General features: G+C 48.5%; 2 protein-coding genes across 4 annotated transcripts in view; both read right to left on the minus strand.

The window, feature by feature from the left end:
- The window catches only part of LOC128329530 (uncharacterized), a 215,141-nt gene that overhangs the window by 112,247 nt on the left and 80,112 nt on the right, over positions 1 to 22,782 (minus strand). The window lies entirely within an intron of this gene.
- Positions 16,169 to 22,782, minus strand: part of LOC128329535 (GTPase IMAP family member 7-like) — a 38,977-nt gene continuing 32,363 nt past the window's right edge. The window contains exon 5 of the mRNA XM_053260929.1: positions 16,169 to 16,413. Within this exon, the coding sequence (XP_053116904.1) occupies positions 16,229 to 16,413 (185 nt within the window). The 3' untranslated portion in view covers positions 16,169 to 16,228. The remainder of the gene's footprint in view (positions 16,414 to 22,782) is intronic.

Here is a 22,782-nt window from a genome sequence, read left to right on the forward strand (position 1 = left end):
TCCAGGGTCCTGCAGCAAGCCTCGGAGTCTGGTTTCCCTTGGAACTGGGGCCCTTGTAGGTACAGCATTCCTACCAAGGCTGGAATGAAGAGTGGGGGCAGGTGGGGATCACTTTATTCAGTCATTGACCAGCAAATGGAATGAAGGTTCACTGAAAGGATTACGTTGCAAAATCATTACAGACCCTTGCAGTGTAAAGTAAACCCTTTTCTGAATAAACATTTTGATGAGAAAGTTCTATAACAAGTTTATAGAAGAAACGTAAGAAAACCAGCATTGAATTGAATCCTGGGGGAAATCCAAGAAGCACTGCAGCACAAAATCTGACTAGAAAACCAGCAGAGGAGTGAGTGTGTGGTGGGGAGGGCGGGGAGGCAACTTACTTTGGAAAGTGAAAGAAATGACCTGCCCTTTCTGGGAAATGTCATGACTGTGTGGAATCCTTCATCTACAAGGCAGGCTTTCAGCCAAGCCGCACACTCACAGAGAAAGGACACAAGGCCGGATCGAGGGACCTGTTTACTTCTCTTAGGCTCAAACTGCTGCTCTAGGGTGTGCAATTAAGTCTTTGCTGGCAAAATGTCAGGACAGCCGGTCAGTCACAAGGATATAAGAACAGCCCTGCTGGATCAGGCCCAACAAGGCCCATCTAGTCCAGCATCCTGTTTCACACAGTGGCCCACCAGATGCCACTTGAAGCCTACAGGCAAGAGGTGAGGACATGCACTCTCTCCTGCTGTTACTCTCCTGCAACTAGTATTCAGAGGCATCCTGCCTCTGAGGCTGGAGCTGGCCTATTGTCTTCAGACTAGTAGCCGTTGACAGAGCTGTCCTCCATGAAGTTATCCAAACCCCTCTTAAAGCCATCCTGGTTGATGGCTGTCACCACATCTTGTGGCTGAGAATTCCATAGGTTAATTGTGTGTTTGTGGGAAAGTACTTCCTTTTGTCGGTCCTAAATTGCTTGGCAATCAGTTTCGTGGGATGACCTCTTGTTCTAGTGTTGTTTATTTTTATTTATTTATTGTTGAATTTCTATACCGCCTTTCATTAAAAACCACCCCAAGTGTTATGCAAGAGGGAGAAAAAAATCTTTCAAATCTCCACACCATGCATGATTTTCTAGACCTCTCTCATGGTGCCGGCTCAGTCTTTTTTCTAAACAAAAAAGCCCCAGGTGTTGTAGCCTTGACTCATAAGGAAGGTGCTCTAGGCCCCTGAACTTCTGGGTTGCTTCCTCTTCTGCAGCGTCTCCCGTTGTACAGTGCAAAATACAGACTAAGCATATAACCCACCAGGAACATCTGCACAAGCCTCTTTGCAATGAGTAGGATTTGTGTGCGGCCACGGCCTGTTGCAGTGTTTGAGCTGCACATATTAGGTTCAAGATCATGGTTCTCCCCACCATTGCAGCCCAGTGGGGAGCACACGGGGACACTGTTCCCTCCAAGGAGCGGGCACCTGCACCAACTCCCAGGCCTCCGCGCAGCCCCCCCCACTGCCTGTCCCCCCGCCCCCCCCATCACCAACTGGGAAGCATTTCTGCGCTCTCCCCGGCCAGGTTGCTGCCGTGCCACTGCTGCCTCCTCCCTCCCCCCACCAGCCGGGCCGCCTCCTCCAGGTCCGGCTGCAGCTGGAGGAGGTCAAGAGGCAGTGGCAGCTCCCCAGACAGAGCCCACAGAGGCTGGAGCTGGGGCGGGGGGGGGAGGGTGGCAGATGGCGGCAGGTATCCCCCAGCCCTGCAGGGGGAAAAGGGTTTAAAGTTTGTGTAAAAAAAAATTTGTGTAAAAAAAAATTTGTGTAAAAAATAGTAAAAAAATGGGGGGGGGGTGACTGAGAGAGAGAGAGTTGTGTGCACACAATGACTGGATGCTGCCACCCAGGACAAAACTCTTTCCACTCACTGATTATAAAAATTAGAGGGAACGCAGCACCGGTGGGCAGGGAAGGGGAGGAAAGATTGAGATACCCCCCCCCCCCAAACAATCCTCCTCTTGTCCTGACCATCTCCTGGCCACGTGCAGGGGCGTAGCAAGGTTGGAGTGGGCCCAGAGACAAGATTTTAAAATGCCCCCCCCCCAAAGTCCAGGGCCTCCGCACACCCCAGGCCCCCAAGGATTTAAGTCTGATATTCCAAAATAAGTATGCTGCCTGCAAATACATTTCACTGAATACACACACACACGTCACAATATATAGTGATATACATTGAGTACTATACATTTGTATTACTTTTAATGCCTAGAACACACTAGAAAGATGAATTATTAAAATGGGCCCCTCGCTGCAGATTAGCAAAGGAGACTTTCAACCATGCAGGGTGAGCCTATGTTCGTTTTCTCAGAATTCTGAACAAATTCAGTCAAGTTTGATTGCAGGAGGTTTTTCGCAGGAGGCTTTTAAAGCCCTTTAAGACACATCTCCTCTGGAATGGAGGTGCTGCATTCACATGTTGGCCAGATTGACCCTGAAGTCCCTGCAAGTTATTGGGGAGCAGTTCACACACAAGAAAAATAAAATAAAAGCACCACACATGCTTCACAGTTCTCACTCAGACCTTCTGGGTTGCAAAACAACTTGAACATAAGTGCATTTATAAATGAATGAATGAATAAATAAAATTAATAAAATACTGTTCCAGAAGTTTTTGCAATTTTCTGCCATGAAACAAGCCACTTATAGGACTTTTTAGATAGTTTTTTTTAAGTCAGCAAATTTTCCAAGCTGTTTCAAAATAAATATTCAGAGACTTCTCGGTCCCTCCCCCCCCCATTTCCAAGCCCTATGGCAAGCAGATCCCTATATATGGGGGGGGGGCGGGAAAGGTAACCACAAAAAGGAGTTCACACTCGACCTGGCAAATGCTGGTCTGGGTTAAGCAGGGCAGCAAGGGGTCTTCTGCTGCAGAGAACACTCTGGCTGCCTCCTCCTTCCTGGCTGGCTTGGGCCCTACTCGAGTTCAGGCTTCCCTGCGGCCTACACGGAGGCCTCCGTGGGAGCCCCATTGCCCACCCGCCGATCAGCTGAGAGGCAGGAGAAAAGGAGCTCTTGGCAGCTTGTCTGCTGCTTCGATTGCGGCCAGCAGAACAAGCAGGAGAGACGGCGAAGAGGGCAAGTGGCTGAGAGGCTATGGGGCTGGGCAGGGGGCAATGGGGAGTCACATGAGGTGCCTCTGGGGTGCCCCTCCAGGCAGTGGGGCCCCCAGACAACTGTCTCCCCTTGCCCTATCATTGTTACGCTCCTGGCCACGTGGCTTGGGGCGCCCACACCACCAGCTGTATGGCCATCCGGAGGCTGGGAAAATGCATCCTAGCTGAAAACGCTTTGTAACACAGCCCAGCTCATTTACAGGTCAAATAGCCTGCACATTTTCCTCCGACCTTGGTCAAATGCTGGGTATGGGAGCAGGGTAGGTTAGCCCTGTCCTCCCCAGCTTTTCTCCCTGCCTTGATTCCACACAATCACTTACAACTGAAAATTGGGAGCGCACACAGCTCCCAAACTTGTTTTTGGTTGTGTGAATGGCCTCTGTTACTCTGTTTTGGAGCAGCAGGCCTGTGTGGCAAGATGCTTCTGCAGAGCTTACTTTTTCCATCCTTGCGGAATCTGCTAAACCTGGGGTGGGCATTAGGGAACTCAAGAACCACTGGTAGATCCCAGACTTGTCTGAAGTGCCTCTCCGTGCAGTTAGGCTTGCTTTGCCCTGCCTCCCTTTTCAGATGATACTGCAAATCTGGCTGAGTGGGGGTGTGGTCCGCACCATCTTAAGTTTCTCTCTAAAATTCTCTTGCTTTTACTTTGTCTCCCATTATTTTCTTGCCTGTTTCTTCCCCCACAAGGCAGCCTCTCTTTCTCCCACCCTGCAGCAAAGTTCTGTGGTACTTCAGGGACTGAACGGTTACACTCCTTGTTCTGCTGATGGAAAACCTTATATATGCTGCCATTTTGCAGCTAGTTCCACCTTCCTAAGCTGCCATTTTGTGACAAGCTCTGCTTCCTCAAGCTGCGATTTCATGCTGACAGCAACCAAAGCTCAGGTGAAAAGAAGAAGAACTCCCAGAAGCTTTAGTCTGCCTGATGTAGAGTAAATCAGAAATACATAGAGGTTCACAGCATGACATAAGCAACGCCATTATGTTTAACTAAACTCAAGGATCTGCTCTGCTAGAAGGATGCTTACTACTGTGTATTCTATCTAGTGGTCTTCCATCCCCCATAAGTTACAGTGACCATCTGTGGAATGTGTTATGTAGAAGAAGGGAGATAAGGCTGTCTGTCTGCCTGCCTGCATGTTTGTGGTTTATTCCCTAATCTTAGCAAGTCATGATGACGTATTTGCTATGTAGCTGAACAACATGTTATTCTGGAGAACAATTTTAAGAGTATAAATGTATGCTCTCTGTAATGGTCCTTTGTCTTGCTTTGCGCGAAAGCCAAAGTAACACCTTTGTTCTTAAGGCAGAATAAAACCTTTGATCTTGTTATCTCGTCTGGGCTGATGATTATTGGGCTCCATCTGCCCAGGAACGAACCTCCTTGTTGGGGACAAGGTTACCCTGATACATCATGCCCATCCTTGTCTCTTTATTGGAATAAAAATGTGGGTGGATCTTTATTTCCTCAATGGGCAATCAGAGCAGCTAACCCGGACCTGCATATGGTGCAGCAGTCCACGATCCTTCGAAGCGAGACGGCCCCACACAGCAGCATTCTCCTCCAAAGCAGGCCACCACTGTCTGCACACAACCAGCAGCCTCGGTGGCTCCTAAGCGCAGCATCACCGCTGGAGTGACGATGCTCCCATTGGGAATCAGGGGAATGTTGTTGCTCCGGTGATGAAGCTGTGCTTAGGAGCCACAGTGGCAGTGGTGGCGGCGGCCATGTGTTCGTAAGCAGTGGCGCCATGTCTGTGAGTAGAACGCTGCTGCATGGGGGCATCTCGCTTGCCAGGACGGTGGCCGCTGTCAACGGACCTCAGCAATGGAGCTCCACAAGTCGTGGGGTCTCTCTCAAAGGAAGTGGTACAAGCTGTTTAGGGCCTTAAAGGTAATGGACAACACTTTGTATTCCGCCCCTCCAAAAAAAACCTATGGGCAGCCAGTGTAGTGTTTTTGGCATCAGAGAAATGTGTTCTCTGCATGTTGTTCTGGAGACCAACCTGACTGCTTTGTACTAACTGAAGTTTCTGGACTACATACCAAGGCAGCCCTATGCAGCATACACTGCAGTAGTCAAGCCTAGAGGTCTCCAGCATGCATGTGCACTACTGTTTTGAGGTCATTCTCTTCCAGAAAAAGAGTCAATTGGCATATCAGCTGGAACTGACAGAAAGCACCCCTGGCCATTGCGTCAGTCTGGGAAACGAGAGAGAGGTTTGGATCCAGAAGTACTCCCCAACTATGTACTCTTATCCTTCTGGGGAAGGGTAGCCCCAATCAAGGACAGCAACAGCCATCTAGTGTGTATACTGTAGCTAATAGAAGGAAGAAACGAAGCAAGGTTACTTCTCCTTCATTTCAATGTCCCATTTGTGTCACCATGCTGTGGGCAAGGCGTCAACACACTAGTGAAGCTGCAACCATTGGCCATGATGTATTAGAGCGAGCATGCTCAGTGCAATCATGCCTTTTCGGCAGTGTTTGCCATCCTCAGCAGGGTGAAGACCTTTTAACCCTTTCCTCACACCGCTTGCACCACTGTCTTCCGCAGCTGGGGAGGAAGGGTCTTGTGGCTCCCCTCTTCCCTCCCCTGGGAAGAGAGGATTGGGCCCCTCTCTTGCCACATATACTGTGTAAAGATAGACTGTACAAGCGTACCCTCCACTTTTTTTCATATGTGTGCAGAAGGATCCAGTTATGGGCCATTTTTGACACCATCACCACCACCATCCCATTCTACTTTCTGTACCAGTTGGTAGGGGAAGGGGCCCCTTTCCCTGGGTGCAAGCATGCTTTGTCTTGGCCAAACCTCAAACCTCTGGAATTTTTACCTCTGGTTTTGACGTTGTGTCCGAACGTAGGCTGAGGCTGTCCCAGGCAAGGCTAAGGCAAAGCAAGGCAGGGTTGGACCAGGCTGGGATGAGGCTGCAGTTCCCTCAAAGGGCCCCATGGAACAAGCTGACTCACCACTGTCTGCAGGAAGGCTGATCCCTCAAGTCCTCTGGAGACCAAATCACTCTTCCCAGGCTCCGTCTCCATGCATGGAATGTCCAAGCCTTAAAGAGGCCTCAGTCCAGAGTCTGGTGCTCCTTCTCCGTTCCAGCTGTTCTTCCCTGGATTGCTGGTGGCATTGGTGGGGTCTGGTGATGGAGCAGAGGCTGGCTCTGTGGTGGGTTCAGGTCCCATAGGTGCTGCCTCGGGGGCCCCTGACCATGAAGGGGCTTCCACAAAGGGTTCCATCCTCAGGGCTTCCTCACGTTCTGGTTCAGTGGTGTGGTCCAGCTTAGCCTTCCCACACTCTACTACACTGGTAGTGTCCAGAATGGGGGCTGGCTCCAGTTCTACCCCTTTTGTATCCAACTCTGAGATGCTACTGGAGGAGGAAGGGGTGGCAACAGATGGGGACACGACAACAACCTGCCCCAAAGCCACTTTGAAGTGGGTCCATCCAGGTAATCTGTTTCTTCCAAAACCTCCTGGAGCTAAGAAGCCACCACTCCCTCAGTCATTGTGCCCAGCCATGGCAGCTGAAAGGCTGGCCTTTAATTGCTCATCGCTATGAGATCCAATGCAGGCTTCTGCAAAAGTGGGCTAATACCATCCTCCTTAAGATGCCTGCCCTCCTGCCCTCCCTCAGAGAGGCACTGAGAATATCCACAGGGCGCTCTCTGGTGACTTCCCTGCTAGAAGATGGAAGCTATTCTGCCCAAGGGTCAGTATTACAAATAGTGGACAGCACAGATCCAGGCAGCTTGTTCATGTCCCCTGAAGTCACAGATGGAGACTGGTCCAATTGTACCATATAAAGGGAGTTGCTGGACATCTCCATAATTAATTCTGCACCAGTGGTGGGATGTATGTTGGCCTGGATGCAAGAGATTTCATCCCCCCCACAAAAAAACCCCAAACTCTTTACACGTGTAACAGTGGTTCTCTGATAGCTTTAGATTTGAATTCAGGGAAGGAGGAATCTGAATTAGTGCCTTCACTATTCTGGATAATTCTGACAGACATGGGCATGCAGATGCAATGCGTGCAGAAAAGAATTGCTTCGTTGCTGCACGTATGGCCCCAGCATAAGCCCCCAAATGAGCCCTTTGTTGAGCCTTGTCAGCTTCGAGGAGAGCCCTTCTCCACCTGCGCTCTGGTTGTCTACCTTGCCGCTTCGGCTCCTGCCATTCCAAATACCATGGTGCTAATTTTGAAATGGGGCAGAGGGAAGCACTTCTGTCAATGGCCCTAATGTTGGTTGTTCGAGGCTTCTACTAGGGTGTTGACAGAATCCCCACAACAAATGGAGGAAAGACATGACATTTTCTGCCTTGCACGTCCCATTCAGGAGCCACCCCAGGACAGCAGGCAGCCTGAAGAATAGGAGGAGAAAGGGAATGACAAAGGAAAACATTGAATCAGGGTTCAGTTTGCTGGTTAGACCTTCCTTGGTTTGCTTCAGGTGTTTCTACCCCACTTCTCCAGTTCACTGCTTCTCGGAGTGGCCTACAACAAAACAAAACCATAGAAAAATGAAAACAAACATAAAAATGCAACAGCAAGACAACAGAGCAGATAGGAGTAAATCTGAATTAAAACAAGTGAAAACTCAGTTAAAACCAATTTTGAAAGGCTCCTTTAAAAAGATGGCTTTCCAATTTCCTTTTAAAACCTTCAAAGAGGGGGACTAATGTAGCACCTCTGGGTGGGCGTTCCAAAGTGAGGGCACCACAACTGAGAAGGCTCCGTCTTCCGTCTCTGCCAAGGAGCCCTGTGTCAGTGATGGAGCCAAGAGCAGGGCCTGGGAGGGAGACCTGAGGATCCTGGCAGGTGCTTATGGGGGAATGTGGAACTCCAGACATCCAGGTCTCAACCCGGGCAGAGCTTGGACAGTCAAAAGCAGCTCTTTGCATTGAGCCAGGGAGCAAACGGCCCACTAGTAAAGCTGCTGCTTGTCCTGTCCAGAGAGCATTGCAGTGGTCCAGTCTGGATGTCACCAAAGCCAGAGAAGCAGAAGTCAGAACTGGTTCCCTCTCAGCAGGCTCCCAGTCGGCATCCCAGCAGAAGCGGATCAAGGGCACTCTTTCCCCCACTGCCAACTGGCCCTCCAGAGACAGGGGCAAGGCCAGGAGGACTCCCATGCTACGATCTTCCGTCAATAGCCATGCACTTCCATCAAAGGCAGGGGAAAGCTGGGCCCCCTCTGTGGGACTGGGGTTTTCCTAAAATAGCCACTTTGTGGCAAAATGGCACTTCAGGGGGAGGTTTTTGGCAGGGAAATGATGGAAGGGGAAGAATTAACCTCCCCCCCCTCCAAACATGCTGCTGTCGGCAGGACTCCTGCCCGAGTGGCTGTTTTTCAAGACAAGAAGGGGCTCCTCAGGCTCTGCGTGCCTCTGCAGCACATTTTTGCAAGCACATATATAATCATTCAGGAAGCCAAGCCAAGTTCAGAAAATAACCCCAGGGAGAGCAAACAGCAAAAACGAAAGTGCATCTGCCGTTCAGCATTTCTGAGAATTCACATGATTGAAAAGAGCACCCAGCGGCTCCCAGAGCAACCTTTATTCTCCTCGAGAAAAACAGGAAGAAGGTTATAAACATTTCGCCCAACCTGGGCCACCCCGCACTGCTATTCCTCTTCCATGCGTTGTCCTGCCTACGGGGATAACAAGGCCTGCCTCCCCCTTCTTGCTTGCTGCAGCTCAGAGGGTGAAGATTGCTTCTCTGCGGGTCCCCAGATTTCTTCTTCCTGGCTTTGCTCCCTGGCCATATGCCCCAGCCAGCCTGCATTCTGGGGCTCCTGGAAGCGGCTTGGGGATTCCTCCATGAGAAGGGCAGTCATGCAGAGGAGCATCCCTGAAAGGCAGCTTCCCCCTGAGATGGCTCTTCCTCAGCAAAGTGCATCCGGGCATTTTCCAGATCCCCCACTGCAACCTACTCACACCACATCCACTAAGTGCTCTTCCAGATTGCCTGTGTTGCCACATCAGTGTCACTACGCTGTCAGCAGGGTGCGTTCACATTTCCCATGCCTTGATTCAGATTTTAATGATGCGTTTTTGCCCTACAGCGTTGTAAATGTGCTGCAGGAAAGTAGCTTACAGTGAGCACTGGAAGAGATTCCCCTCTGGGGATGGGGCCACTCTGGGAAGTACATCTAGGTTCCAAGTTGGCAGCATCTCCAAGAGATGGCTGAGAGAGACTCCTGCCTGCAACCTTGGAGAAACCGCTGCCAGTCTGTGAAGACAATACTGAGCTAGCTGGACCAATGGTCTGACTCCGTATATGGCAGCTTCCTATGTTCCTATTCTTGCTGAGAGCCAGCCAGGTATTCAGAAGAATCCATGGCCTTTTCTTTATATTTATTTTATTTATTTAAAATATTTCTATACTGCCTAAAATGTGTGTCTCAGGGTGGTTTACAATTAAAATCATTTAAAACATTAAATAAATTAATAATTAAAATCATTTTAAAGATTAAAAACATTTAAAACCCAATATTAAAATTATTTAAAACTATACATCTAATTAAAAGCCTGGGTGAATAGATGTGTCTTCAGTGCTTTTTTAAAAGTTGCCAGAGATGGGGAGGCTCTTATTTCAACAGGGAGCACATCCCAAGGTCCAGGGGCTGCAACGGAGAAGGAGGCCCCTTCCCGATGAGTTGGCGGCAGGTGCAGACGGACCTCTCCAGATGATCTTAGCAGATGATCTTTTCTATTTACATTTGGCAAGTAAATGTTTAGCAGCACCAAGGATGCAAATTGACCTAGTCGGACTCTGTGAATTGGCAAGACCAGTGGAAGGCTTGGACTGGCCCACAGGGCAACAGGGCATATTCCTGGTGCGCCCTACCTGTGGGGTGCCCCTCCTCCCTCGGCAGCAGTGAATACTCCCACCCTTAAGGACCCAATCTGCTCAAAACCTGGCGCCCTCCCCACATACATTCCACCCCCCTCTCAGTGCCCCCAGTCCGGCCCTGAGCAATGGGCTTCTCCTTGTGTGGTCTTTCATTCTTTTCTTTCACCTGATTATAATGCAAACACCAGACTTCAAAGGCTCCATGCAAAGGCCTCATTTGCATGCTCCTTGAGCAGGGCATGTGCTGATGCATCTGCAGGATCTTGGAGCTGGAGGGATCTTGGCAGTGCTTCTAACCTGGTGTTTGCTGTAGAAAACTGCTGCAGCATCCATGACTGATGGTGGAGTCCCTGTTTTGGAATCACCTGCAAAGGCAAGTCCAACCTGCAGGGAGGCTTTCCTTATGCTCCGCTCCTGAACAGTTCTGGCAGTGCGGAAATTCCTCCTAAGCCCAAATCTGCTTCCTCAAAAATATCCAACCCGTCGGTTTTAGTCCTGCCCTCAGGACCAAAAGAGAACACGTGCTCCATCTTCTGAGTCGTGGGTTTCCAACCTCTGTCCCACGGTCTTTCCCCACCCACCGAACATTCTTCACCGGGAGGGGAAGAGAATGCTTAAGAGAATTTATGTCCAGTTCACAAATCTCTTCATTTATTTTGACATTTCTATCCCGCTCTTCCTCCAAGAAGCCCAGAGTGGTGTACATGGTTCTTTTTATCCTCACAACCACCCTGTGAGGTAGGTTAGGCTGAGATTTAAGTGACTGGCCCAGAGTCACCCAGTGAGTTCCACAGCTTAATGGGGATTTGAACTCAGGTCTTACCAGTCCTAGTCCAGCGCACTCTAGCCACTCGTGACTTTATTCACCCAGGAAGTGGTAGTAGTCTTTATTTTGGTCAGAGACCAGATACAATAAAAGGTTTACAGACCCTGCATAATAATAATACATGGCTCCATCCACAATACCTGACTGTCCTACTGTCTATTCCAGCTAGTGGTACTTGATGCCAGGTTAACGGTTAATACCGAAAAACATACAAATTAAAGGCCTGAGCCCAAAAGGTGGTGCCTGACCTTACAAATAGCTATACAAAATTTGGCCACCTTGAGACTAATTGCTGTATTCTGGTCTGAACGTTCTAAGTAAGATAAAATGCTTCAGTACAGCCAGGAATAATTTGCATATCCCTTGATCACTCTTTGGGGGCATGGCTAACACAGGCCCCCCACAACACCTTAAGGAGCATATTCGGGGGGTGGGGTGGAACTCAATGAATGGAGTTTTTAGGCTGCTTTCCTTAAGGAAAATAAGCTCATGAAATCACCCAGTTTTCTCTGTGTGTCTGTGTTTCCCCTGCTATCGACTTTGCAATGCCTGGACCAACTTGAACTGAATTTGAAATAGTTGTAGGGACACCTCAGCAGCATAGTTTGTGATGATGTCATCCACCCTAGTTCAAGATGGCAGATATGTGAACATTTGAGGCCCAAGTGGGCTAACTTATGAACCATTTCATCCATTTGAACTAAATCTGATACAGCTGCAATGACGCATAGGGACACCTCAGTGATGTAGTTTGTGATGCCATCCACACTAATTCAAGATGGTGGACGCATGGATGTTTGAGACTCAAATTGGGAACCAATTTGATACGGGGACACCCTGACAGTGTAGTTTGTGATGTCATCCACCCCAATTCAAAATAGTGGATGTCTGAATCTTTGATTCACAAGTGGGCTAACTTGTGAAGATGGTAATTATCAATTAAGATTGTAGTGAAAGGAAAGCAGGCAGATTAGTTCTTTCCAGAATTTCCTGTTTTATATATATAAATAGGCTAAACTGTTGGATTTTATGCATATGTTTTAAATTCATGGTGCTAGAGCAGGGGTGCACAACTCAAATGCCCCAGTGAGACAGAACCCACCATGAAGTGGTATGAGGGAGTCAAGGTCAATTTCCAGCACATTAATTATTAGAACTATGTATGAAAGTGAGGGGACAGAGGGTTGGAGTCAGGGGAAAGGGATGGTGTCAGCAGGCCCCAGTCCAGGGGCAGGGGAATCTGGCCTCAAGCGGCCAACGGCATTGAACTTCTGCTGCTGGTCAGCAGGACAGGCCAAGAGCTCTTCATAGTTCTTGCTGGTGCTGCAGGGGAGTCCTACCTGAGAGCCAGCAAAGAAAGTCCAGGTGGGCCGGATCTGGCCCCGAGGTCTTGTGTTGTGCAGGCCTGTGCTGGAGGAATACCCATGGCTATTCCTGTGGGGAAATATTCTGTGGACTACTATTCATTCTGCAATGGCTATTTTCAAATCTTTACCCAATCCCCGCCATTTATCTTGCTTTATTTGGGTCTGGAACATTTCCTGTTAGTTGTCAGTTGACCCCTGGGTTAGGAGTTGATTTACTCACAGGCGGGGAATCTGCATGTTTCAACCATATGCCTGTCAGAGCTTGGAAAAGGTGGCCCAGAGATCCAGCTTAGAGAAGAGGGAGGGGTGTGTCTGGGGAAGAAAACCAGCAGGTTTCAGAAGGCAGAGAGAGTGGGGCATGCAGGCTGCAGGGGAAGCACCTTAGGGGGGCAGGGCCTCTTTCGGCAGATGTGACAGGGGGGGAAACACACCTGCTTATTTATTCCTTTATTTAGTATCCTGCCTTTCCAACAAGGAGCCCAGAGCAGTGTACAGGATTGTGTTTATCCACAAGCCTGTGAGGTAGGTTAGGGTGAGAGATGCGTGCAGGTGCGTAACAAGGATCGGGCAAGGGGAGACAGTTGTCTGGGGGCCCCACTGCCTGGAGGGGCACCCCAGGGGCACCTCATGTGACTCCCCATTGCCCCCTGCCCAGCCCCATAGCCTCTCAGCCACTTGCCCTGTTCGCCGTCTCTCCTGCTTGTTCTACTGGCCCGCAATGGAAGCAGCAGCCCAGCTGCCAAGAGCTCCTTTTCTCCCGCCTCTCAGCTGATTGGCGGGTGGGCAATGGGGCTTCCACGGAGGCCTCCGTGTAGGCCGCAGTGAAGCCTGAACTCGAGTAGGGCCCAAGCCAGCCAGGAAGGAGGAGGCAGCCAGAGTGGCCACCACTGATCTCTGCAGCAGAAGACCCCCTGCTGCCAGGTCGAGTGTGAACTCCTTTTTGTGGTTACCTTTCCCGCCCCGCCCGCCCCCGGATATATAGGGATCTGCTTGCCATAGGGCTTGGATATGGGGGGGGGGGAGGGACTGAGAAGTCTCTGAATATTTATTTTGAAACAGCTTGGAAAATTTGCTGACTTAAAAAAAAACTATCTAAAAAGTCCTATAAGTGGCTTGTTTCATGGCAGAAAATTGCAAAAACTTCTGGAACAGTATTCTATTAATTTTATTTATTCATTCATTCATTTATAAATGCACTTATGTTCAAGTTGTTTTGCAACCCAGAAGGTCTGAGTGAGAACTGTGAAGCACGTGTGGTGCTTTTATTTTATTTTTCTTGTGTGTGAACTGCTCCCCAATAACTTGCAGGGACTTCAGGGTCAATCTGGCCAACATGTGAATGCAGCACCTCCATTCCAGAGGAGATGTGTCTTAAAGGGCTTTAAAAGCCTCCTGTGAAAAACCTCCTGCAATCAAACTTGACTGAATTTGTTCAGAATTCTGAGAAAACAAACATAGGCTCACCCTGCATGGTTGAAAGTCTCCTTGGCTAATCTGCAGCGAGGGGCCCATTTTAATAATTTATCTTTCTAGTGTGTTCTAGGCATTAAAAGTAATACAAATGTATAGTACTCAATGTATATCACTATATATTGTGACGTGTGTGTGTGTATTCAGTGAAATGTATTTGCAGGCAGCATACTTATTTTGGAATATCAGACTTAAATCCTTGGGGGCCTGGGGTGTGCGGAGGCCCTGGACTTTGGGGGGGGGCATTTTAAAATCTTGTCTCTGGGCCCACTCCAACCTTGCTACGCCCCTGGATGCGTGACTGGCCCAGAGTCACCCAATGAGTTTCATGGCTGAACAGGGATTTGAACTCGGGTCTCCCCAGTCCTAGACCAGCACTCTAACCCCTACACCATGGTGGTTTGAGCAGGTTATGCTGTTTCCCCATGCTTGTGCTCTGCTTACATAATCATACAGAGCAACTATTTTAAAAAAGACAAAAGTAGCTTTTTCTCCTACCTTGCTTCCACACAATCACTTCTACCCAGGTTTTCCTCTAACCTTGCTTCCACGCAATCAAAAATTGGGAGTACACACAGCTCCCAAACCTGGGTAGAACACAGTTTTCGATTGTGTGAATGACCTCATTGTATACTATTGTATTTTCTATGACTATTGAGTCTGAATTCATCAAATGTATATACGAGATTCAGAAGACAGGATATAAATGCATTAAGTTTATACTAAGGTCTTTGGTCACGGTGTTAGTGGTTTGTTTATGCCTCTATCTTTCCTTGCTGGTTTATACCCGTGACTCCTGTTCTTGGATTTTTCAAACTGCAGTCTTTTTTCTAAACAAAAAAGCCCCAGGTGTTGTAGTCTTGCCTCAGAGGAAAGGTGCTCTAGTCCCCTGATCATCTTGGTTGCCCTCTTCTGCACCTTCTCCAGTTCTACAATGTAGTTCTTAACGTATGGTGACCAGAACTATACACCGTACTAAAAATGTGGCCACACCATAGTTTTGTGTAAGGGCATTATAATATTAGCAGTTGTATTTTCAATTCCTTTCCTAATGATCCCTAGCATGGAATTGGCCTTTTTCACAGCTGCCACACATTAACTCTGCATCTTCAACAAGCTGACCCCAAGATTAGGGATGAATGAACTGGTTTAACTGTTATGCATTTCATGTTTTAGAAAATTAGTTTTGCTTCTGTTTATATTTTGATCTATCTTTTGCCACGCATGAATTGTTTGCAACACATCTACCATCTTTATGTATCTTTAGCTATAGATTCCCCCCCATTTTATATGTTTATATGCCTCAACTTTGAAAAATGTTTTTAAGTTTTAAGAGGTGTGGTTATTGGGCTCTGGGATTCTGATTGTACAAAAAGCCTACTGAGGTAATAAAAGAATTGGATCATTTCAGCATATTTTCAGATGCAAAGAACTCATTCAGCTTATCTGCAATGTCCTTATCTTCCTTAAGAATCTCTTTCATGCCCTCATTGTCTAATGGCCCAACCACCTCCCTGGCAGGTTTCCTGCTTCTGATGTATTTAAAGATGTTTTTGATATCCCCTTTGATGTTTTTAGCTAAATGTTCCTCAAACTCTCTTTTTGCCTCCCTTATTGTGTCACCTTGCATTTCTTTTGCCAGAGCTTGTGTTCCTTTCTGTTCTCCTCATTTGGACGGGCCTTCCAATTTTGGAAGGATGGCCTTCTTCCCTTTCCTCCTTCCTGGCATACATTCCAACTGAGCTTCTATTATTGTGGATTTGAATAAGTTCCCTTCTCTCTGGAGTGATTTGGCCCTCCTGACTTTCCCTTTCCTCTTCCTTCGCGCAATGTGAGCATGAGAAGGGGATTGGGCTGTGCAGGGGAAACCGCAAGATTTGCCAGCTGCAGTCTGACAGTCCCGAAGAGAGGGGGTCCCACTGCTAGGGGTGTGCAGGGAACCGCCAAACTGCAGTCCGGCACTGGGGTGGGGGGTAGCTTTAAGAGCGGTGGGAGGGTTTACTTACCCCTCCCTCTGCTTTCCCGCTCTGGCACCATAATTGTAGGAGTAATTGGGGCAGCAGGATATCTCCCTGGCGGCCCTTCCCCGTTGTAAAAAACTCCCAGGAGTCCTTTACGTGCGCGCACAAAGGACTCCTGGGAGTTTTTTACAGCAACAGCAGGGGAGGGGTGGCAGGGAGATATCCTACCACCCCAATTACGGCGCCAGAGCGGGAAAGCAGAGGGAGGGGTAAGTAAACCCTCCCACCGCTCTTAAAGCTACCCCCCCACCCGAACCGGACTGCCCAGGTCCGGACCGGTCCGGAAGCCTTTACAATGGCCTCCGGACCGGTCCAGGCCCATCCCTACCCACTGCAAGGAGGACATTTGCTCCCTGCAGGACTCCACCCACGTTCTAATGTCCCCTGTGCAGGGCCCATCCTTCCTGTTCACAACATCTTCCCCAAACTTTCCTTTTTTCCTCCCTTTACCACACCACAATGATATTCCAAATAAAGTTCTTTTATTTAGACAAAAACAAAGTTCTTCGATATTTACAAAAGGAGAGTATCCTAAGCTGCATGCTGCTCCTCCTCCTCCCTCACACCAGGAAACCTGGCAGCTTTGATGTCCTCCTCCATGCGGTCCAGTCGCTGGCTGGTCTGTGCAGAGAACTCTGCAAACTGCCGCTGAAGCTGCTGAAGCTGGCTCTCCAGCTTGGCCATTTGCTGCTGGACCACCCTGGCCAGCTCCTCTTCTGCTTGGGGAGAAAAAGGGGAAGATGTGCTCATGCTCATGCAATACGGCACCCAATGATCACCACCCTAAGAATCAATCCCATTACAATGCACAGAGCATGCAGTGGTTCAAAAAAGTGAGGGTGTATACCAGAGTAGGAACCACGGAAGATGCCATATACTGAGTCAGACCATTGGTCCATCTAGCTTAGTATTGTCTGCTGTTATGAACGGTCTATAACATATCAGAACCAGAGGTACCAACTCAGAAGTATGTGAAATATAGGCCTGTGTCTGATTTCATTTTATATTAAGAAATGAATTAACTCCTGAACTCAAGGTGAACTGGCATGCTAGATCTCAAACTGCTCTGTGGAGCAGGAGGCAATCCAGCATTGTTTTGTAAAATGGGTAAGCACAAAGGCTTGGCCTGAGCTACTCATATGCTAAAAATGTGACTCACAATGTCTGTGGAAAAGAAGCCAGGGGCTGATTCCCCCCCACCCTTCCTGTTGCAAGAAGCCAGTGTTAATCCTTGTCAATTGCTCTCTATAGAGATTCAACATAGGTAGATGCATACAGAGATCCGTCTGTAGACTTTAATTCTTACCTCACTGATGCTTCTGTGCCAGCCAAATGTATTGAACGTCTCACACAGAATAGAATTAATTCTCACTAACTCCTGACTTTTAACACCTTTTGGGGCCAGGCTAGCACATCTGGGATGAAGATTTGCTTTGGACTATGTCCCCTCCTCAAGATAGCAGTTTACAGAAGATGAGATGGAGATCTCTCTGAACTGACCAAATATCCTGAGAGATTTTTGGTAATTAAAAGACAATATTCAGAGGATAGCAGGAATAAACGCCTTTTGTGATCCAGAAGACTCAAATGGACATCAAAGGATGGAACCACTATAAGAAGGAGTCTCTGGACATGGCAGTTTAGCTATCTTGTGCCTACAGCAAGATTTGCTCACAGCAATGCCAGAGTTTGCTGCTAAGCCGCGGGGCTAAGCAGGAACTCTGCCCATGGACAGGAACTGTCTCCTACAAGCAGACTTATGCCTACGGGTAATCTTGCTCACATGCCATCCCTAGAGTTTGCTGCTAAGCCGCGGGGCTAGAGGCAGGAACTCTGTTCATGGACAGGAACTGTCTGTGACTTCTACTGCACAGTAAGAAGTCAAGACTTTCCCCCAGCCACGGTGCTCTGACTCTCAGCCGTGATTTGAGCACTGCAACAACTCCTGTCTCCAGCCAGAGGCCTCCTTCAGCTGAAAAGATCTCCGCTCTCAAGTCTCTCTGATCCTGGTAAATATGCTGCTCCTACTAGCCTGGAATCCACTCATCCCTTCCCCTTCCCCTGATCCCTTCTCCTCCCCCCCCTTTTCCCCCTCTACTAATCTCCCCAAACCAACCTCAGTCTACCTCCCCCCCACTCTTTTCTGCCTGTATCTGAATTGTATTAGGCTTTAGGAAGATTTAATGCACACACATATGTTAGGCACATTACACTACACCTTGAATCGGAAACAATTTTTTTAATGTGGATTATTTTATCCTGTTGAGCAACTTTTTATAATAAAGCCCATTGAACTTTCTGAGTGTGTCTCTCTCTATCTCTGTTTGCACGCCCAGATCCTACATGGTCACCATCTCCAAGAACCAATTCAGTTTGTGTATGATGTGACTTTCCCTCTTTCCCTCTGAGCATATACAGAGTGCGAAACCAGGCATAGTTCACAACACTGCACAGACTGGCAGCGGCCTCTCCAAGGTTGCAGGCAGGAATCTCTCAGCCCTATCTTGGAGATGCTGCCAGGCAGGGGACTTGGAACCTAGATGCTCTTCCCAGAGTGGCTCCATCCCGAGGGGAACATCTTACAGTGCTCACACTTCTAGTCTCCCTTTCACATGCAACCAGGGTGGACCCTGCTTAGCTAAAGGGACAAGTCATTCTTGCTGCCTCAAGACCAGCTCTCCTCTCTGAGCAGGGGCACTGCTCAGTCTGTGTCCCTTTGTTGAGGCTCTGTTGTCCCAACTGCCCCTGAGGAATAAATTGAGAATGTGTAGTACAGGACAGGAGGACACAGTTCCACTTGTGCTATCATTGATATTTAGCCGATTCTCTTCCTGTAGGGGGCAGGGTGTGCATGCATACATCTGTGTGTGTATATATATAATATACATTATATGCATACAGTATCACATAGATAATCTGCATGCAACATTGACAAGATGTTCTGGTGATGAACCTAGGATATGTCTCCAAAAAAACCTTGTAGAGTTTAAAAAACAACAACAAACAATTCTGATGAAGAAGGAAGAACCCCAATATATAATCTAGTCCTCACTCTGCATAATAATCAAATACTTTTTAATATAAATAAGACTATAGGCTAAACAATGTTGATCCCCAGTCTATGAATTCACTCCTCAGAAAGATATATCACATGTCGTTCTAAACACATCCCAAATGCCCCATATATGTTCAATTTATACTATAGCATTTCAAGCTTCAAAAGGAACATCTAGTTCATACATGGCAAGCGATTGGGAAGACGTTCTTTGGAGGCAATAGATTCCTTTGGGACTATCAGGAAAGTTTGTTGACAATGAAGTGGGCTAAAGCGACAAGAACCATCATGTGTTTGTGTTCAGGAACTTTGCTGGGTTAATGGGATGGATGTGGGGGTTGGGGTCTCAGGCAACCCCACCATTCCAGTCTGGGGGACCCAAGTTTCTCCATTTATCCTTGCCAATGGCACCTACCCAACGTGCTGGTGGCTCATGAAATCCTACCTGGGGCACAGAAACTGGAAAGAAGCAAACTACAGCACGGTTTTTAACAGATGTGGCCATGTTGTAGAAGGGGTATTTGGCTACCTCAAGGTGAGGCAGTGGTATCTGATTGGAGCTCTGCAAGTGAGAGACTGAAATGTTGTGTCAGTTGTCACCACTTGTGCCATCTTGCACAATTTTGAGGAGAGCTGGTCTTGCGGTAGCAAGCATGACTTGTCCCCTTAGCTAAGCAGGGTCCACCCCGTTTGCATTTGAATGGGAGAGTAGAAGTGTGAGCACTGCAAGAGATTCCCCTCAGGGGATGGAGCCGCTCTGGAAAGAGCATCCAGGTTCCAAGTTCCCTCCCTGGCAGCATCTCCAAGATTTGGCTGAAAGAAATTCCTGCCTGCAACCTTGGAGCAGCCGCTGCCAGTCTGTGCAGACAATACTGAGCTCTATAGACCAAGGGTCTGACTCAGTAGATGGCAGCTTCCTCTGTTCTTAATACACGCAAGGAGAAAGGACACCCACTGCTTTCTGAAGAAGAGCCCACAGAACAGCCAATACTTCCCGAGCCTGTTTGCCAGGGGGAAAACTACTGCAGGGAGGGGTGGGGGTGGGGGTGGGGGCAGGGGACTGGACGAGGGGAGGAAGGTGCAGGACGCAACAGCCGCTTGGTTGGACACTGGCCAGATGGCTGACTGACAGCTGCTTCCATGTATACCCTGGCAGTGTGCTAAAGTGCTGCCTGAAGAACAGGTTGCATGCCTTATAGGTCATGAAAATCACCAATAGCTTTTTAATTTAAACACACTGATTCCTGCAATGGCACCCATGGGTGGTTCTGTGTCTGGCAATGTGGGCAGAAGGACTGAGGCTGTCTTAGCAAAGCCATGTGCTGCTGCACTGGCTCAGGGGACCTCTGTATGGCCTGGCAATGAGGTGGTGGTGGTGGTGGTGGTAGTAGGGAAAGAGAGGAGGCAGCCTCTGGTGACAGAGGGCCGAAGGGGATGCTGGTGGAGGGCATCCTCAGTAGATGCAAACAAAGGAGGACTCTACAAGGAGGCTGTTCAAGGGATGCCCAGCCTGGGTGAGGCTGCTCATGAGAACTGCTGGGGTGGGGCCTGATCCTGGTGGGGCAGCACCGCCTAGCCCGGCTTTTTAGCCAAGATTGTGAGTGCGATTAGCTGGGCAATTAGCATAGCAAGCTCCTATAGGAGCTGGGTTTCTTGGACTGACCTCATGTGGCATTAGGACAGAACTGGCTTCAAGACACCCCTCCCGAAATGCACATCCTTGGAGGTGCAGTGCATAGTGTCTAATGAAGGGGCAGAGACACTCTTACCCCTGGACTCTGAGGCTGAAGTCCAGGGCCTCCTTCGGCCCTGGTGGCCCCCAAATCTCCTTTGTTCTGTCCTGGGTGGTATGGTTGCCTGGTAGAGCATGATGGAGCTTAATTTGCAGGGGAGGGGGGCCTCCAAAGACCTTGAGGTCCAGGCTCCAAAATTACCTAGGTGCACCTCTGTGAAAGGTGGCTGCTCTCTGGCTCTCAGCCATGGAGACGCCTGACAGATTGGTGGCCAAAGAATCTACCGCTCTTGTAGAGTGGGCCCTGATGCCCTTGGGTGGGTCTTGGCCTTGAGACTTGTAAGCCTCCACTATAGCTTGAATAATCCAGCGTGACAAGCACAGAGGCTAGCGGACAAGAAATACAGGAGTTAGCAAACAGGTATACAGGAGTTTAGCATGGAGTTTAGTGGGGGATCTTGAAAGGAGCTCCCTTGATCACAAGGAGCTCAGCAGGAAGAGAAATTAAGTACTACTCCCTCTTTCATATTATTGTGCAATAAAGTTTAAACTGTTGAATAGCTAACAACTTCAGCTAAGACCCAACTTTTAAACAAACACTCTCCAAATACTCTAAACAGCCAAGTGGTCATAAAGGTAGAAAGCCAGCAGGGGAGGGGGCACTTCCCCAGTGTATTGCACAGAGTGCCACGTGTATGACTGTTTGCCCCATGGGCAGAAGTCATGGGTGTGTGCTCGGTGCAAGGAGCTCCTAGCTCTCAGGGAACAAGTTTGTTCCCTCGAAGCCAAGGTGGTGGATCTGGAGAAACTCAGAGAGATAAGTGCATACGAACATAAGAACATAAGAACAGCCCTGCTGGATCAGGCCAAAGGAGGCCCATCTAGTCCAGCATCCTGTTTCGCACAGTGGCCCACCAGCTGCCGCTGGAAGCCACAGGCAGGAGTTGAGGGCGTGCCCTCTCTCCTGCCATTACTCCCCTGCAACTGGTACTCAGAAGCATCCTGCCTTTCAGGCTGGAGGTGGCCCACAGCCCTCCCTGGTAGCCATTGATAGACCTTTCCTCCATGAAGTCATCCAAACCCTTTTTAAAGCCATCCAGGCTGTTGGCTGTCACCACATCCTGTGGCAGAGAGTTCCACAAGTGGATCACACGTTGTGTGAAAAAGTACTTCCGTTTGTTGGTCCTAGACCACCTGGCAATCAATTTCATGGAGTGACCCCTGGTTCTAGTGTTGTGTGAGAGGGAAAAGAATTTCTCTCTCTCCACTTTCTCCACACCATCCATGATTTTATAGACCTCTATCATGTCTCCCCGCACTCATTTTTTTCCCTAAACTTAAAAGCCCCAGGTGATGTAGTCTTGCCTCATAAGAAAGGTGGTCTAGGCCCCTGATCATCTTTGTTGCCCTCTTCTCTACCTTTTCCAGTTCTACAATGTCCTTTTTAGGATGTGGTGACCAGAATTGTACGCAGTACTCCAAGTGTGGTCACACCATAGTTTTGTATAAGGGCATTATAATATTAGCTGTTTTATTTCTAAACCCCTTCCTAATGATCCCTAGCATGGAATTGGCCTTTTTCACAGCTGCCACACATTGAGTTGACAGTTTCAACGAGCTGTCCACCACAACCCCAAGATCCCTCTCTTGGTCAGTCACCGACAGCTCAGTTCCCATCAGCGTAGACTTGAAGTTGGGGTTTTTCATCCCAATGTGCATCACCTTACACTTGCCAACACTGAACCGTATTTGCCACTTTGTTGCCCATTCACCCAGTTTGGAGAGATCCTTTTGGAGCTCCTCACAATCCGTTTTGAATTTCACTACCCGGAAGAGTTTGGTACCATCTGCAAATTTGGCCACCTCACTGCTTACCCCTACTTCTAGATGATTTATGAATAAATTAAAAAGCACCGGTCCCAGTACAGATCCCTGGGGGACCCCACTTCTTACTTCCCTCTATTGTGAAAACTCTCCATTTATATCTACCCTCTGTTTCCTGTCTTTCAACCAGTTAGCAATCCACACATGTACTTGTCCCCTCATCCCATGACCACTAAGTTTCCTCAGGAGTCTTTGATGAGGAACTTTGTAGAAAGCTTTTTGGAAGTCCAGGTATACAATGTCAACTGGATCACCTTGATCCACACACTTGTTGACACTCTCAAAGAACGCCAAAAGGTTGGTGAGGCAAGATTGACCTTTGTGGAAGCCATGCTGGTTCACTCCCAGCAGGGCCTGTTCTTCTAGGTGCTTTATAATTTTATCCTTGAGGATGCTTTCCATCAATTTGCCTGG

This window comes from Hemicordylus capensis, chromosome 6, assembly GCF_027244095.1.
Source record: "Hemicordylus capensis ecotype Gifberg chromosome 6, rHemCap1.1.pri, whole genome shotgun sequence".
NCBI lineage: Eukaryota > Metazoa > Chordata > Lepidosauria > Squamata > Cordylidae > Hemicordylus > Hemicordylus capensis.